Source organism: Patella vulgata, chromosome 7 (genome assembly GCF_932274485.2).
Source record: "Patella vulgata chromosome 7, xgPatVulg1.2, whole genome shotgun sequence".
Classification (NCBI taxonomy): domain Eukaryota; kingdom Metazoa; phylum Mollusca; class Gastropoda; family Patellidae; genus Patella; species Patella vulgata.
In genome coordinates this window covers 31,042,556-31,058,609 of record NC_065885.2, presented here as the reverse complement: position 1 = coordinate 31,058,609, position 16,054 = coordinate 31,042,556, and the positions used below count along the sequence as shown (strand labels likewise).

The following is a 16,054-nucleotide window of genomic DNA, read 5'->3' as shown; positions in this document are numbered from 1 at the left end:
ACCAACAGATTCCCTTCGTCTTCTATTTGTTTATCTTTATCTATAGTTAGCCATGAGAGACTAGTCTACAGATCTACTTGTTATATATTAACTAGTTTGATGATGATAGACTGGTCGTTGGTATCTAGGCTACACGCGACCTAATATTATAACTTATCTGATGACCACGTCAGAAGTTCATAAACCGAAAATCATTCTGTTTGTTAGCCGTCAACATGTTGTGCATGTAAAAAAAAACAACCTGCAATATCACCCAAGGTGGAAGCGGACGCAAAACCACACGAACTAACGAATTGAAAGGAAAAAAAACCATTGATATTGAAATTCTGCTGTCCAGATAAAAAAAAAATTCATCTTCACATTGCAGACTTAATCAAAAGAAGATTACTGTTTTAGTAAGACATTAAACCCCTTTTATCATTGATATTGAAGTTCTTTTTTTCTAATCCTTGCTGTTAATGAAAGTATCCCTGATTGTTATTCACCAGCATACAAGCTAATGTTTACCCAGACATTTTCAAATACTTCTGTTTCTTTTCATAGCTAAATATTTTGTCAATAAAGACAGTTGAATAAGATCGTTCCTGTAAACACTGAATACCTAAAAAGATTCTTATCACATCTAAAAGTACAAATAGTAAAAAGATAGTTATAACCTCTGAAAGTATAAATTTATCAAATAATAGAAAGATTTTTATCACATCTTAAAGAACAAATTTAAGAAATAATAAAATAGATTATCTTAGACAGTTATTTGGATTTTGAAATGTATAAAATAAATTCTGTCTTTAAGGCATGTGATACCAGTGCTGTTATTGCTATGATTAACTTTGCTGCAAGGAAACTAGAAATCAGAAAGCAAAAAGATGTGTTAATAATAATCTACTTCTTTGTAACTTTTAATTAACTTGCCAGTTTTCTCACAGATGTTTGAAGCAATTATTGTTAAATTATGCTCAGCTGTACTTTTCATTTTAGATTTAAAATTTATTATTTGGAAGTTTAAAGAAGGAAATACTGAATTTAGATACATTTACATAACTTTTTATTTGGGATTTTAGAAAAATTAAATACTGAACTTTTTTTTAGGATTTTAAAGAATTTGATACTGAACTTCTTATTTGGGATTTTAGAAAAGTAGATACAGAACTTTTTATTTGGAAATTTAAAAAAAGAAAAGATAGACATTAAACTATAACACATACTTATGGAAGAACAATTACTGATTTATTTGGGCGACGTTTCGAAGAGTATTCTCTCAACGTTTTCAAGATAGACACTTAACTTTGCATTTTTGATTTTAAAAAAGGACTTATAACTTTTCATAATAGATTTAGATTCACAGTTTTCGAATATATTTTGAATGATTGCAGCTTGTACTTATCAGTGGAGTAATCTGACTTATTTGTGAGTATATTGCTCTCTTTATAGAAGACATAATCTTCCATGCTGTTAATCTAATATCAGTCTGTAATGACTGATGTGGTCAATGAGGTGTGAAACAGATAGACTTTGTCCAGTTTATTTACCATGAAAAAGTCTTTACTTAAAAACACCTAGAGACGTTAATACTTTATCCAAAGTAAATCAGTAATTGGAGGGCTTTGATAAGATTGTAAATGGCTTCTATAGATAGATGGTCAGTTATATTAAAATCAAATCAAAGGCATTTTAATTTCATATGAATTTTGTAAATGAAAAACTGAAGTTCTTAAGCCATAATGAATATACTAATTTTAGACTTTTGAAATTGTCCAAATAAATCAGTATTAGAATTACTCATTGCAACATATTAATATCCTGCATTACCCAGAACTATTCACATTTTTGATACTTATATTGATTTTTGAGATACATGAATTGCTGATTCAGTCATGGTCAAGTTGGCTAGTAACGGTCACCCAGTATAATCTGGTGGATAAAGATATTATTTTGTAATAGGAAGACAAGAAAGTCTGGTCAGTAACTGTCTAGACAATCTCATATCTCTTTGATAAACCGATTTTATGAAATATACAACTTTAGGAATAATCGATATATCTTTGGCTCGAGGTCTGTTGGTATGAAGATTTGGGTCACTTGTTCATAGATTCTCTCAAAAATCATTAATTATTTTCAAATTTTACTCTTTATGTCCTGCCTATAACCCAAGTTACTCATATTAGCATTATCCGAAACTGCACATGAGTTTATAAACATTTATTTTCTTTATGATAGTTAAAGATAAATTTCACCCAAACCATTTTGAATAAAGCAAATATATGTTAATGTAGTTGCCATTATGGATGACATGTCACTCTGATTGAAAGATATGTAGATGAATGTGGTTCCATTGTGTAATGTGTAATAATTAACTTGATTTATTGTGGACTTATATTATGCGATTAGAAATATCACACTATCAGATAAAAAGAAGTGTTGTGGGTCAAATAGAAGATATAAAATATCTTTAAATTAAAGCCATTGTAAATTAACATTAGAAATGAAATGAAATGAAATAGGGTTTAACTGGGGTAATGAAGACGGGCATACGCCATACAGTGTGCTATGAGAGAAATATTGCCTGGACAGCGGCGCTACGGCCTACTCTTATATCAAATTCAAGGGATCTTTTATGTGCGTGCAATGTGTACATGGTACCTCGTTTTTTTCGTCCCATCCGAACGACCGTACGTTGTTCCTTGCCAGGTGGTGCAGAACGGAGGGCCTGACAGCTGTCTAGTCCTTCGGATGATACGAAAAACCGAGTTCCCGTGTATACATTAGAATGCACGTAAAAGATCCCTTGGCACTTGGAATTCAATATAAGAGTAGGCGATAGTGCCGCTGCCCGGGCAAAATTTCCCTCATAGCACACTGTATGGCGTATGTCCGTCTTCATTAGCCCAGTATAGGAGCAGAACAGTAGGACGTTAAACCCCATTTCATTTCATTTCATTTCCTTGCCAGGACCTCTGTCCTGCACCACTGACAAGGGGCACCACGCTGGAAAATCCTGATGGACTTTCTCGGCCAATGCAGGGATCAAAGACGGGATTTCCAGGCTAGCGAGCCAATGTCTTTCTCACTTAGCCACCGTGGCTGCAAATTAACATTAGAGAATCTGCATTTCTATCTTGATATCCGCAAAATGAAATATCAGTTACCATTTCAAAATTATTGAAATAAGAATTTAATTAAACAACATATGTCATTCAAATATTTTATCACATGGCTGTTGTTGATTCATTCCATCGAAAATTGGATGACATGTAAATTATAGATAATTGAATTAATTGATTGACATTTTCCCGATCATAAATTCCATTGATGACATTATGTAACCAGATCAAAGTTCGGATATATGAAAAAAATGAATATATTAATAAGTAGAAATTGATGTCATTATACTATTCTGATTCAAATTAAACAGCTCATGATAGATATCTTGTCTGCTGCCAGTGTTTTTTTAGTTTCAAATGTTGTCTGTTGAAAGGGGCAGCGTCTAGTCGTTCGCATTGCCAAAAAAAAAAAAAACAACACGGTCCTGTTTACACGTTGGTGTGCACGTAAAAGAACCATTGACAGTTGGAATTCAATCGCTGTCCAGGCTAAATTTCCATCAGAAGGTGCAGAAAAGTAGGATGTTAAACCGCATTTCATTCATTTATTTGTTGAAATATGACAAAACTTTAAAACTTGACCCCACCTCTTCTCACCCCGCTCATCCAGTCAACCCCACCTTGATTTCCTTGCGATACTTGATCATGTAATGATAACATGTTATGTAATTGTTACATGTCAGTATGTGAAATAACGTAGATGTAGATAATAAATATCGTGAAAGAAAACTTAAACCATAAAAATATCACAATAGTTGATAGAATATAGATAGTTGTTTTGGTTCTATAGACAAATACATTGAGAAGGTATAAGTTGTTTGGATTGTAACAAAGAACTACAAGCAGTCTGCTGGTTAAAACATTAACTTTCACTCACATCTGGTCGGTATCATTGCAGGCATCTTTTTTTGCCTTCTGAGTTTAATTCGTCAGAATGTCTGTCTTACATTTAGAGACTTGAAAGATATAAGTCTACTTTTAAAGTCATTTTCCAGTCTCTGCTAATGAAAGTTTGGTTTTGTGGTTATCTAATGCATATGTACTTGTGGTGGATTATTTTTTTGTTTCGTTTAATAAAACAGATGTTTTTCTTGAACTTTACATTTATAAATTTTAAGTAGAATGGTTTCCTATAGGTCTGAAAATTGATATAGCTTGAAGTACCCGGTGGCTTGAGTGAATTTTTGTTATTTCTGCTAATTTATATGTCGTTGTCAAATTTCTGTCACACTCATACCTGTTCAGTAGCTGTAGAAGCTTTGAATAAAAAAGTTTTTTAAACTCAGTAACAAATCTTGTAACCCTGTTTACTCACCCCACCTCACCCCACCACCATAAATAGTGTGACACCACCTGAAAAGGTTACAGATGTATTCTCTATCTAGTCAATTAAACTTCCTATCAATTAAGACAGAGTCCTGGACCAATCTGAAAAAAATGTTCAGAAACCAAAATATACAGAAGCATCCAGGGGTTAATAAAAGGTTCCCAGTTAGATAAATAAAAACTACATCTTGATAACTTTAATAGTGTTATTGTGCATATGTCTAAATTTTGAATTTGATATTTTTCAGGCTTTTGCTACCAGATACTGTGCATGTAATCCAGATCAGACGAAATACTTTAAAACTCCAGACACCATATTCCTGTTGGCCTTTGCTATTATAATGTTAAATACAGACTTACATAATTCCAATATTAAACCTGAGCGTAAAATGAAACTAGAAGATTTCATCAAAAACTTACGAGGTAGGTATTTCACAATCATTATTGATATAACATAGATAAATTTCACAAAATCATAGTAAAAATTGGTGCTTTATGCATATAAATAGTCTTTGATAATTAGAAAAAAAATGTAAAGAAATATATTTGCATTATGGACAGACAAAATTATTTGAAAACAAATCCATGTGAAAATTTTTCATTTATTCCCTAGAAAGTAACTGTATTTGAAAATTTGAAATTTGAACCTGCCTGCTGGTGGGTAAAACCAAATGGCAAGTAAATAACTATTGAGTTGTACCAATATTAACTGATATCCTAAATATCCTTAGACCTACCAACTTGCCTGCTTTCATAAGGTTTTGGACAAATACAAAATACATCATTAGGTTGTTGACTTCGACATCGTGACAAAGGTGTGGCACCGATATTAGTTCTATCAGGAATATTTATTCTTTACATGTGGCCTGTTTTTCCTTGCGTCTCATTTTCTTTGAAAAACAGGGTGGGTGACACCAGGATATATTTCAACACTTGTGACACTGTTTTCCTCAGAACCCCTGTAAATTTTTTATACATGGCAAAGAGTTCATTCGACACATTGTGATGTCTTGAACTGCTGCTGATTTTTTGTTTCTGATGACCTCAGAGTTCACACACAAAGTATTGTTTTTCGTTTCACTCCTACAAAGTTTCTGCTTCTGATTTCTTCATTTCATTCCCACCTTTTTGTTGGCGTGTGTCAATCAGACGACACATTAAACCAAAGCTTGTTGATATCATGTGGGCAACATGAAAAGCTGTGAATAACTTGTAAGGATCTAATTACCCCATTTAATGCAAATCTGTTTATTGAAAACATGTTCACAAGCTCACACATTTTCTCTTTTCATGAAAATTTTCATGAAAACCAAATTTGCCATTTTAAAACAAAAAAACTTGTTAGGACTTCAGATATGAATATCATATTTATGTAATTGAAATACCTGTACATTAAAATTATATCTGGATTTTATAATAAATAGGCTAGCCTAAAACATACATCAAAGTTAACTAAATGTTTATAGAAATGAACTAAAATCCAAAACAAGTCAATAATAACATGTTCAAACAAGTTCTGTTGAACTTCAGAATAAATAGGCTGAAGATTTTTAAAGCTTGATTCTCACTTGCCCATAGTAAACTCTGAGTATGTTATTTGTACTACTGCTACTAGATGAAAAACCCTGTAGGAATTGTGTACATAAAATATCACCTGGCAGTTTTAATTCAGATTGCTGCTAAAGTAAAATTAGCCAAACATTGTTACTCAAAATAACAAAACACTACTGATCTATTTTGTTTAACAAAAAATATTCAAAGATGTAAAAAGTAAAATATCAATTGTAGGCCTGTATAGATATTGCAGACAGTGTGTTATATATCAAGGGCGGGTGGTCGCTATATATACATGTATACCATCAGTTCATTATTTCAATCAATCTGTCCTGTAGTGCACATATGGTCTCTATAAGTTGATTACAAAGTTTAGTATTATTAGTTACAGTAACAATATAATAACAAACAGGAAGACTGGCCATTACTTCTACCAGCTACATACATATCTCTGTCAATTGTCAATAGGATATAGTTGTGAGATAATTAGGTCAATGAGTTCTTCATACTTGAATTCAATCATGAAAACAAAAACATAACAAAAGCTAGTTAGCTATGTGAATTTCCCAAAAAGAAAAGTGGCAGCAAATGGTATAGACAGAGTTACATACTACGACACTTTCACTATGCTTAAGTGGGGTGATAATTTGGACTATTGTCTGTAGAAAATGTATTCCCAATGGTTAAAGCAGTAGATTATAAGCCTACAAATATATTGTTTTAAATATCTGTTTGTTTAAAAAATATATTATTCACAAACAATATACTTGAGTTAATTCCACCTTTTTTGAGTAGGCACAGAAAAATAGATTTTCACCACATCAACATGGAAAGAACTCAATTGATGTTTTTTATTTGGCTTACTACTACACTGTTCTTGTCATATTTTTTCACACAAACACAGGAAACAGTTGTTTAATCATGTCTATCAACCAACAATTTAGAGTAAATTTGGTTGTTAGGTGGCCATCTTGATTGGTTAAGTTAGCAGTATACAATGTCTGGATGATTAAACATTGAGTAGATAAGAATAGGGTTGATAACTTGATGGACACCATACATCGTATTAACAACACAAATTATCCATCAATCAGTTTTATGAGAATATAATCGGTCTGATACATCAGATTTATACAAACCTACATGTAACAATAAATTTACACACATTAGAAAAACATATGTCTTCAAGGTATTTAGAGGGGGGATGGGGATGATAGATAACCAGGCTTTAACCCACTTCATCAGACAAAGTTCAAAAAAATGATAGAAAAGTGTCTTTAAAGTTAATAATTTCATCATACATAATAGTGTATCTCTGTCTATGTGTGTCTTCTCTGCCAAGGTTTCGTTATCAAACTTTCATTAGTGTTAAAATTAAAGATCCAAACTCAGGCAAATTGATAGAAAGTGTCAAAAGGTTTGACACCAAATTAATAACAAATCTTGGGGGGGATCTATTTTGATTTTTTAAGCCAGCTTTTAAAAAAATTCCCTATCTCCTACCAAAATATTGCCATGCTCTTCCTAACCTCAGTTTTCTGATCTTGCCATCCAGTGTGGATTACAAAGAACTTTCAATCCCTGACCTCCGAAAGAACACCTCCAAGATGTCTATGTCTTATACATTATTTTTTGCTATAACTATATCAAAATATCATCCTATTCGTTGAAAGCACTTATGAATATCAATCTGATTATATTTCTAGGTATAGACGGTGGTGATGACGTAGATCGTGATGTGTTAGTAGGTATATATGAACGAGTTAAAAGTCAGGAATTCAAGGCTGGAGTAGACCAAGTCACCCAGGTTATCAAAGTAGAACAAAGTATTGTGGGTAAAAAGCCTGTAAGTATGAATTGTAAAGCTATATTTTTATCATAGACAATTTGGGTAACTAATAATTCCTTTAAAGTACATGATGGTATTGACCAACACATACTCTTTTTTGTTATTGTCTGTTTGAGTATGGCAATATTATATTCCACAATAACTGGAATCAATGTCCGTCTGTACCCCACCCTGTTACTTCTGTTCTCATTATTTTTTTTTTGTTTTTTTGTCTACCTTTCTACCATTTCTATTGTCTTGCTCTTCTTGATGGACATATGTTACACATGGCATTTGACAAGAGAACAACAGCTGGTCTTACAGCTGAGCTGCTGGGTTGAAATTGAAAGTAAATATTAGTATTAGAGAAATAGTAAGGAGGGGGGTGTAGACCTATTACTGATGAAGCTAGATGTAAAATAAACAAATTGTAATCTAACATGATATATAACTAGACTATCTTATACAGCCAGTTTCTATTTTCATGATTATTTCAAGATAGGTCATCAATCACCACAGCTTTTTTAATATAAAAAATCAGAAATTTCCTTTACTTGTTGTGAGCATTTTCAATATGGTAGCCAATTGTCTGATCTTCAACTTTTGCGATCAAGATTGTGAAACAAGAGTTGATGAAATCAAATTACTTTAAAGGTTCATGATTTTCAGAAATTAGCAAACCTCTGCAAGGATCCCAGAGATTAGTGATTTCAATCTGATTTTAAGCATCAAGTCTCCAAGTTGCTTATAAATAAATTCAGCAATCATTAATATTATTTTAATCCCGAAAAGTAGAATGTCACACCTCATTTCATTTCACATATTTTAATCTTTCAGCAACTGGCTTTATCTCACAGAAGACTGGTTTGTTATTGTCGACTTTATGAAGTTCATGACCCCTGTAAGAAAGAAAAAATTGGTTTACATCAACGAGAAGTTTTCTTATTTAACGATCAATTACTGGTAGGTATTATATTGTAAATGTGTTGACAATAATAGACGTTATCTCTTGTCCATTTAAGCTCATATCATGTAGTGATAGTGTGAGAATAAGGCAATGACATCAAATTTACATTGCTTTTTTATATGATTGTATTTATATATTCTTAAAAAATAGCTATAATTATTGTGCAAAATTTCCAATTTTTATTGTAAAGTTCAAGGAGCTTTTGATTTGAATACTGTGGATGAACTATCTTTTCTGTGTCCTATTTCATTATATTTTTAGTCCGATTCACGATTTTTTTTTTAATGGGGCACTATTTTAGTATTTTTATAAGTTAATCTTATTGTAAATTGTGTGTAATATTGTTTCTATGTATTATCAGGTAACGAAGATCTTCAGTAAAAAGAAAATAGGAATAACCTACAGTTTTAGAACATCATTATCCTTATATGGCATGCAAGTTTTCTTATTTGAAACAGCACGTAAGTAGTTTAAATCATCAAGTAATAGTGATGCACCAGAGAGAGTGTGCTTTTTTTCTTCAAGAACACTTAATAACACTTGTTATTTAATAGTTGGGACGTTGCATAGTTAACAGATTTTTTTTACATCTGTATTAGAACTCAGATTATTTAATTGATATTGTCACATGACATTGTCTTTGTTATCCATCACTACATTTACCAAAATACTGATTTTCGCTTAAATATAGAAAGTTTTTTAAATTTGAATTTTTCCGCATTTATAAGAAGTAAAGAAACTAATGAATTTTCAAATTTTTTTTATATAGATTATCAGTTTGGCATCCAGCTAACTAATAATTTAGATGGGAAAGTTTTAATGACATTTAATGCCAGAAATGATCATGATCGACAAAAATTTGTTGAAGATCTAAAAGAATCTATTCTAGAGGTAAGTCATCTGTTAGTTTATAAGAATAGGTTATCTTGAGATACAGTATGTTGAAAGTATATATGATTAGATCTTCAACCCAGCAAAGTAAACAGAAATTATTCTTTCATCTGCATAAAATATTTGGGTAGGGTGGGGTTGGATGGCTGAAGCTGAATGGTTAGCGTGTGTGCGTTGTATCATAAGGTCTGTATTCAGTCAACTGGCGTGGTTTCGATTCCCCAGTTGTACCAGTTGTACGTGACAAGGAGTAGGGTCGCCTGTTCCAATCTCGTGGGTTTTCTCCGGGTCCTCCGGTTTCCTCCCACAGCTAAAAACCCCTACGTGCAAGCGAATTATTGAAATAAAATTGAACCATATGTCCCGAGTGTTGATGGACCTAAACCCTTTCTCTCTCTCTCTCTCTCTCTCTCTCTCTCTCTCTCTGGTTCATGTGGACTTCAGAAACCACAAAATATCGAATCTTATCAGAAGAAAACTTCAGGCTGCGAAATGACTTAGTTTGTGTCAAGTGGACTTGTGTCAAGTGGACATTAAACCCATCTCTCTCTCTCTCTCTCTCTCATAAAATATTGTGAAGGTAATATCAAAATGGTTCTTTCAAGGTTATATAAAGACATCTAAAATAAACCATTTGGAAATATTTCTTTGCAATTTTTTAATAATAATCCCAATTTGGGTGTAGTTCATATATCTTTTTATCTTCCATTTATCATGTATATCAATCCTTCATTTTATTTTCTATAGACAAATGGTATGGAACAATTACGAATAGAAGAAGAGTTGCAGCGTCACCGTAAAGCCCATAATACTCTGGACAAGCACTACGCAAATGACGATTCCCGTGTTCACATGTATGAACTCGCGAACCCTAATGACAGTTCTGTTAATAGATTGTCTGCTCCTGAATGTGGCTTGAAGAAATCTTCTCTATCCAACTCTCTCAATGAACTGTCACCAGGTATGCATGAGCATGCTGCATGACCGTTTATTTATCATCACTCCACAAGTAATTATTGTTTACCATAGTAATCAACAAATTTATAAACTTGATCTTAAAAGAGAAAATAGTTTATAATTATATTGAAAACTAGATCATATCACCATATGACATATATTTATTTTTTCATGCTACCTATTCATTGGCTAATCGAAAATAACTAGATTTTGTTAGTAGCATGTTACCATCTCATATGTCATCTGAGAAACCATGTTATCACTTGATTGCTTCATAGTCGTTTACCTCTGTTTCATATCATGGTGTCAAGGGAGCTAATTCATGTCATCTAAAGTATTACTGTGGAGTTGTGATGCAAATTTTCTTTTGTTGATTATTATGTTTTATTTTATTTAAATATATATTTCAACTTGACGATACCGTTATCCATGATAATATCACACAAAATATTTGTTTCAAATTATAATATTTTGCTTACAATTATTTTGATGATCACTTTATATTTAAATTCATTTTGAGATAATCTTTTTTTTTCGATTAAATTGATCAAAATATTTTAGACAGATTATCTAAGGTAAAGATCATATTTTGTTTTTAGTTCGGTGGCTGTCTTGGAAATATTTGATATTTTTGCAAACCCCAAAACAATGCTTTAGAAATTCATCCCCTTCCAATTATGTTATTTATATTTTTTGAAACGCATTTATCAGTATTTCATTCCACAACTACTCTATGCTAATTGTTTTATTTTATGTGCATATTTGCCTAATTTATTCATTCAATTTTGCTCTTAATTTCAAAGTTATGAAATCCTTTTTTGTGCTATGATTTCTTTTAATGTTACCTCCACCTAAATTTTGTTCTGAATTTTTAAAGTGTTCATATGTTGCATGGATGCTTAAATATGTTCCTATCATTCAACATACGCTCATTGTTGTCACTTGTTGTCAGTCCATATAGCGACATTTTATATTGTAAATCCCAGTAAATTTTAAATAGACACAATAGCACAGATTGTGTACAGTATTTTCTCAGCTGTCGACCTATGTGATGCACATGTTTATCACCCCTTTATTTCTGTTAGAGACCATGTCAGCTTAATGTTTATAAGGATAACTATAGCTAGCTCAGGTTTATGTTTATCAACATTGTTGTCATATGTAGTAGTTAGTCAATATAGCCAGCTTATTTCTAGAAAGTCTACATCTACAGTCTACATGTTGTAAAACTCTAGGTGTCAAAATATGCTACAAATTACTTGATGAGCTAAACTTTAATTTGGGAAAATCCTGATGAGATCGGCAAGGCTGTATCAGTAGGCTGATATGTATTTATGGAAGCCAATAAGTGTCAACAATTCTATCACAAAACATCTCATTATTTATGGGTTAATTAGTTATCTTTTTAACCCCCAAAAATGACTGAACTAAACCTGTAGAAATCATCATAAATATATTGTAGGCCACATTTCATTTATTCATGATTCAAAAACCATGAGATTATTTATAAAAGAAACGTTTGAATCTTCTGTTATGCATGCCTTAATATAAATTGTTTTGTGTATTAAAGATATATAATTGATATTTTTGTATATTTTTAGACCGTGGGATGAAACGAGGTAGCAGTGGAGCATCTCTCGACAGTGGAGTGGTAAGTACAAAATCAATATGACATCCAAACTTACCCCAGGCATATTGAAACAGCTTTCAAATAAACCAGAACAGTGCCTAAAGTGTGGTTAATGGTCGTGTGTAAGACATTAGCTAATATATTGATATTACACGAGGACAATATATTACACAAAAATTCCACAAGACCATTAAACAACTTAAAATACAGACACTATCCCGCACATGCATTTCATTGAAATTGTCACGCAAGTTCAATATTCCATCTAATATAAATAATGTACGATTGGCACGTTGCCCATACCATTATTTGAAAGAATGGTATGCCAACATCAAAGTATGACATCACATCTGTATTTTAAAAATATTTAATCTAATGCAACGATTCTTTGTACTTGGCTTGCTGTGAAATGTTTAATTTATTTCATAATGTTATGTATAGTCCAAATGCTTATTTTGCCTTAAATTCAAAGAGTGTTTATCTCTATATGCATTTTTAGATTGGTGGATATGTAGATTTTTTTTTTTGTCTCTAATATATTTTATTATTATTACCAGGTATCAGGAAGTGTAGGAAGTTCCGGTAGTAGAGACGACTCTATGGCTGTTCCATTTAATAATTCCGCTTCTGTGAAATCTACGACCAAGGGAGCCTCCATTACTAAAGTCAGTGGATTAACCAAAGCTGTGAGTCCAGGAAAATCCAAGGGTTCTCCGCTAAAACTTCGTGGCAATCTGCCAGCAGGAACAGAAGTTTAGGATTTTTCATTCTGTGTCCATAAAATGGAAAAAAAACCTTTGAGATGGATCAAACTAAACATTCGTGATATATAATTAATAAACACCAGTGAATATAGTGTGGACTATGATGGATAAAATCGCGTATATGGATTATCTAGATAATTTTGCTGTGGAATAACATGAATAACTCCTAGTCAATAATACTATAGTAACTCTATCACATGGATGGATATTTATGATATGTATATAGGATATTTGTTAATATTTGACTATACATAATGACAGTGTGGATTATATCTACTCTAAACAGTAAATATTCAAACAGTGGTCAGTAATTAGTGGATTGTGAAAATAGATAATCAAAGGAGGACTTGTAATACAAGACCTTGAATTGTTATGGGACCAGAGTTATCTCCCTTTGAACATCTTTGTTCCATACCATATTAATATTTGGTGCATGTATTTCTCTGTTAGTAATTGTAATATAAAGTAGTTTAAGTTATCAGATATAAATATTGGTATTTATGCAAGAACTTTTTTTTTTCTTAAAATGAAATAAAACTTTATTTATAATTGAATTAAACTGGATTGTTTTGATAAAACTAGATTGAGTAATAGGCCTACAGTTAGAAACCTGTTCTTTTTTCTCATGAATGAAAATGTGTATTAGAAAAATAAATTAATTATTGATTGGTCACCTATGTCTTTCAGTTTGTTGCTAATTTAATTAAATTTAATTTAAAAAATGAAGACTTTTCATAGTTTATTAAGGAATGTAGTCTAGCTAGTTAGATGTCATTTATAAATAGAACTTTGAATACATTGTCACTTTTTAACTTTAACCTAAAGTGACTTGTTACCTTTGACCTATGAACTATTGTATCTCGTGTATTGATGTGTACTTGTTGTAGATTTCCATGCCTTTTCAAATTTTATTGAAAATACAAAACCAAAATTATATAATTCTCATTAATTTGTTATTTTTTATTCAAACATAATCCATAAATTAAATACTGATAGATAGACTAGGCAATAAAATATCCCTGCTTTCATATTGTTGTCAGATAGAAGTTAGTTCCCTTAGATAAGCTCTCCATTAGTGAAAAGTCCCTTTGTTAGATGCTGCGGATGCAATGGTAATGTCTATGCACACTAGCGTTAACACAAAATTTTCAATGAAGTTAGAACTAGTTTTTCAACTGATTTTTTATAATGCTGTTTTATAGATTAAAAAAACTGAAAGTGAATTATTTAATTTGGTCACTTGTTACAATAATGTCACTTTGTTTCTTACCAACCTGCTTTAACTTTATTAACATAGATAAATTTTATACAAAATTTGAGTGTGCTTTAATTAATAGGATGAAATATTTTAGATCATGTTTTTTGAAGTTTAAAATTAAATGACCTGAATATGTATTAGTTCAACTCAAAATTATTTTATAATTAGTTTCCAATTTAATCCTTTTTAAAGATCAAGGTTCACACCTGTTTAAATGTTCAATTATTTCTTAAAATTAATTATTTTTCACTTGTTGCAAAACCTTGTTGTTGTTTATTTAAAAAAAAGTTTAAGTCACCTGGTTAAAAACAAAACAGGGCAGTTGAAATACACACAATGTAACCATTCTAACAATATGATAAAAAAAAAATTACAGAAACTATAGTAGGACTTTGATCAGTTAGAATGAGAGTGTTTGCAGTAAATTAGGTTTCTGTAAAAGTTAGTAGCAAAACATTATTGAATTAAGATTTAGTGCTAAAGACATTCAAAAGCAAATTATTAAATTATTTGAAGTTATATATATATTTTTTTTGTTGTTCTAGCATTTATCATATTTTTTTTTGTTGTGTTTGTGAAGGGATGTGTGAAAGACTGATTCTAAGAATCAACTAAAGATTTATGTTATATTCGATTCGGTTTGATCAAAATATAATGCCTTCACTGATTTGTGTAATAGTTTATTAGATGTCCTTCGATTCAATGAATTAAAGAATAGACACACAGATAGAGCATCTGAATACCGGTACCAATATTAGGTTTGAATTTTGAATGCGCCAAAAATCTTGATCAGACTAAAACAGTAATGTATATTTATGTTTAAATGCCATGAGTGAGAGAAAAAATAAAAATATAAAGTTTGTAAATACTGTTTGAAAGATGAAGTTATGAATGAATGGCAAATTTGGATTTCACATGTAAGAACACTGAACTTGTATCTCCAATATCTTGAATAATGAGTAAGTATTTAGAATAAAGAAAGAAATTGGCATATATATGGGAATTATTTTTAATTCATGAAAAATACCAACGTGAATTTTCAATATTATATTTAAGTATTTGAAGATCCAAAAATACAGTTCATGATAAGTATGGTTGATTTATTGGGATGCAATGTTTTATGTTCAGAAAATATTATTCATTTCAATTTATTTATTTTTAGTATCTGTATGTAAATTAATCGAATACAGATCTAATTGATGTCTCTATCACTGCTCATTAAATAAACAATACCTTTTTTTTACTCTAAAGTTTTATTTGTCATTGTGTTTTGTTTGTTTTTGTTACTCAGCTTGTAAATACTTAAAATAAATTAATATAATATAATTAATGACATAAATTGTGTGGATTTCAACATAACTGCCCTGGATAACAATTCACATGGGAAGTAGCCTAACTAATTCTCTAGTTAGGGTGATGTATGTGAAATTGCCAAAAAATAAAACAATATAGTCCAACCTAGTGTTCTTTTGTTATTTGTTAGTTCGATAGGTCATTGAAATAGACATGCTATACCCATGATCTATGACTTTAAAACTACTTAAAAATGCAGTTTGATGTCAACGATTTCAACCAAGAATGCCTCAAGAAAATATGCATGCATAATGTAGAACCTGAGAAATATACACACTGGGACATGATACTACTAATAGTGAATGGAAATTAAAGGATGGAGATGTTAATAATCTACATATTTAAGTAAAATACAAAGCTATCTCGAGTAGCCAATCCAAGTAGAGTACTTCTATTAAACCTATATTGTACATTACCAAATGAGC

The 16,054-nt window shown here is 31.1% G+C and overlaps 1 protein-coding gene across 8 annotated transcripts in view; it reads left to right on the top strand.

The window, feature by feature from the left end:
* LOC126828190 (IQ motif and SEC7 domain-containing protein 2) overlaps positions 1-15,733 on the top strand; it is a 119,741-nt gene extending 104,008 nt beyond the window's left edge. For 6 of the 8 annotated variants that reach the window (XM_050557799.2, XM_050557807.2, XM_050557804.2 and 3 more), the window contains exons 6-13: positions 4,676-4,850; positions 7,688-7,827; positions 8,647-8,772; positions 9,138-9,237; positions 9,546-9,667; positions 10,415-10,628; positions 12,226-12,275; positions 12,812-15,733. In XM_050557799.2, the coding sequence (XP_050413756.1) occupies positions 4,676-4,850; positions 7,688-7,827; positions 8,647-8,772; positions 9,138-9,237; positions 9,546-9,667; positions 10,415-10,628; positions 12,226-12,275; positions 12,812-13,012 (1,128 nt within the window). In that variant the 3' untranslated portion in view covers positions 13,013-15,733. Of the gene's footprint in view, positions 1-4,675; positions 4,851-7,687; positions 7,828-8,646; positions 8,773-9,137; positions 9,238-9,545; positions 9,668-10,414; positions 10,677-12,225; positions 12,276-12,811 lie in introns of all 8 variants that reach the window. The other 2 variants (XR_007682937.2, XM_050557802.2) reach the window with 2 other exon arrangements.
* Positions 15,734-16,054: the final 321 nt, after the last annotated feature.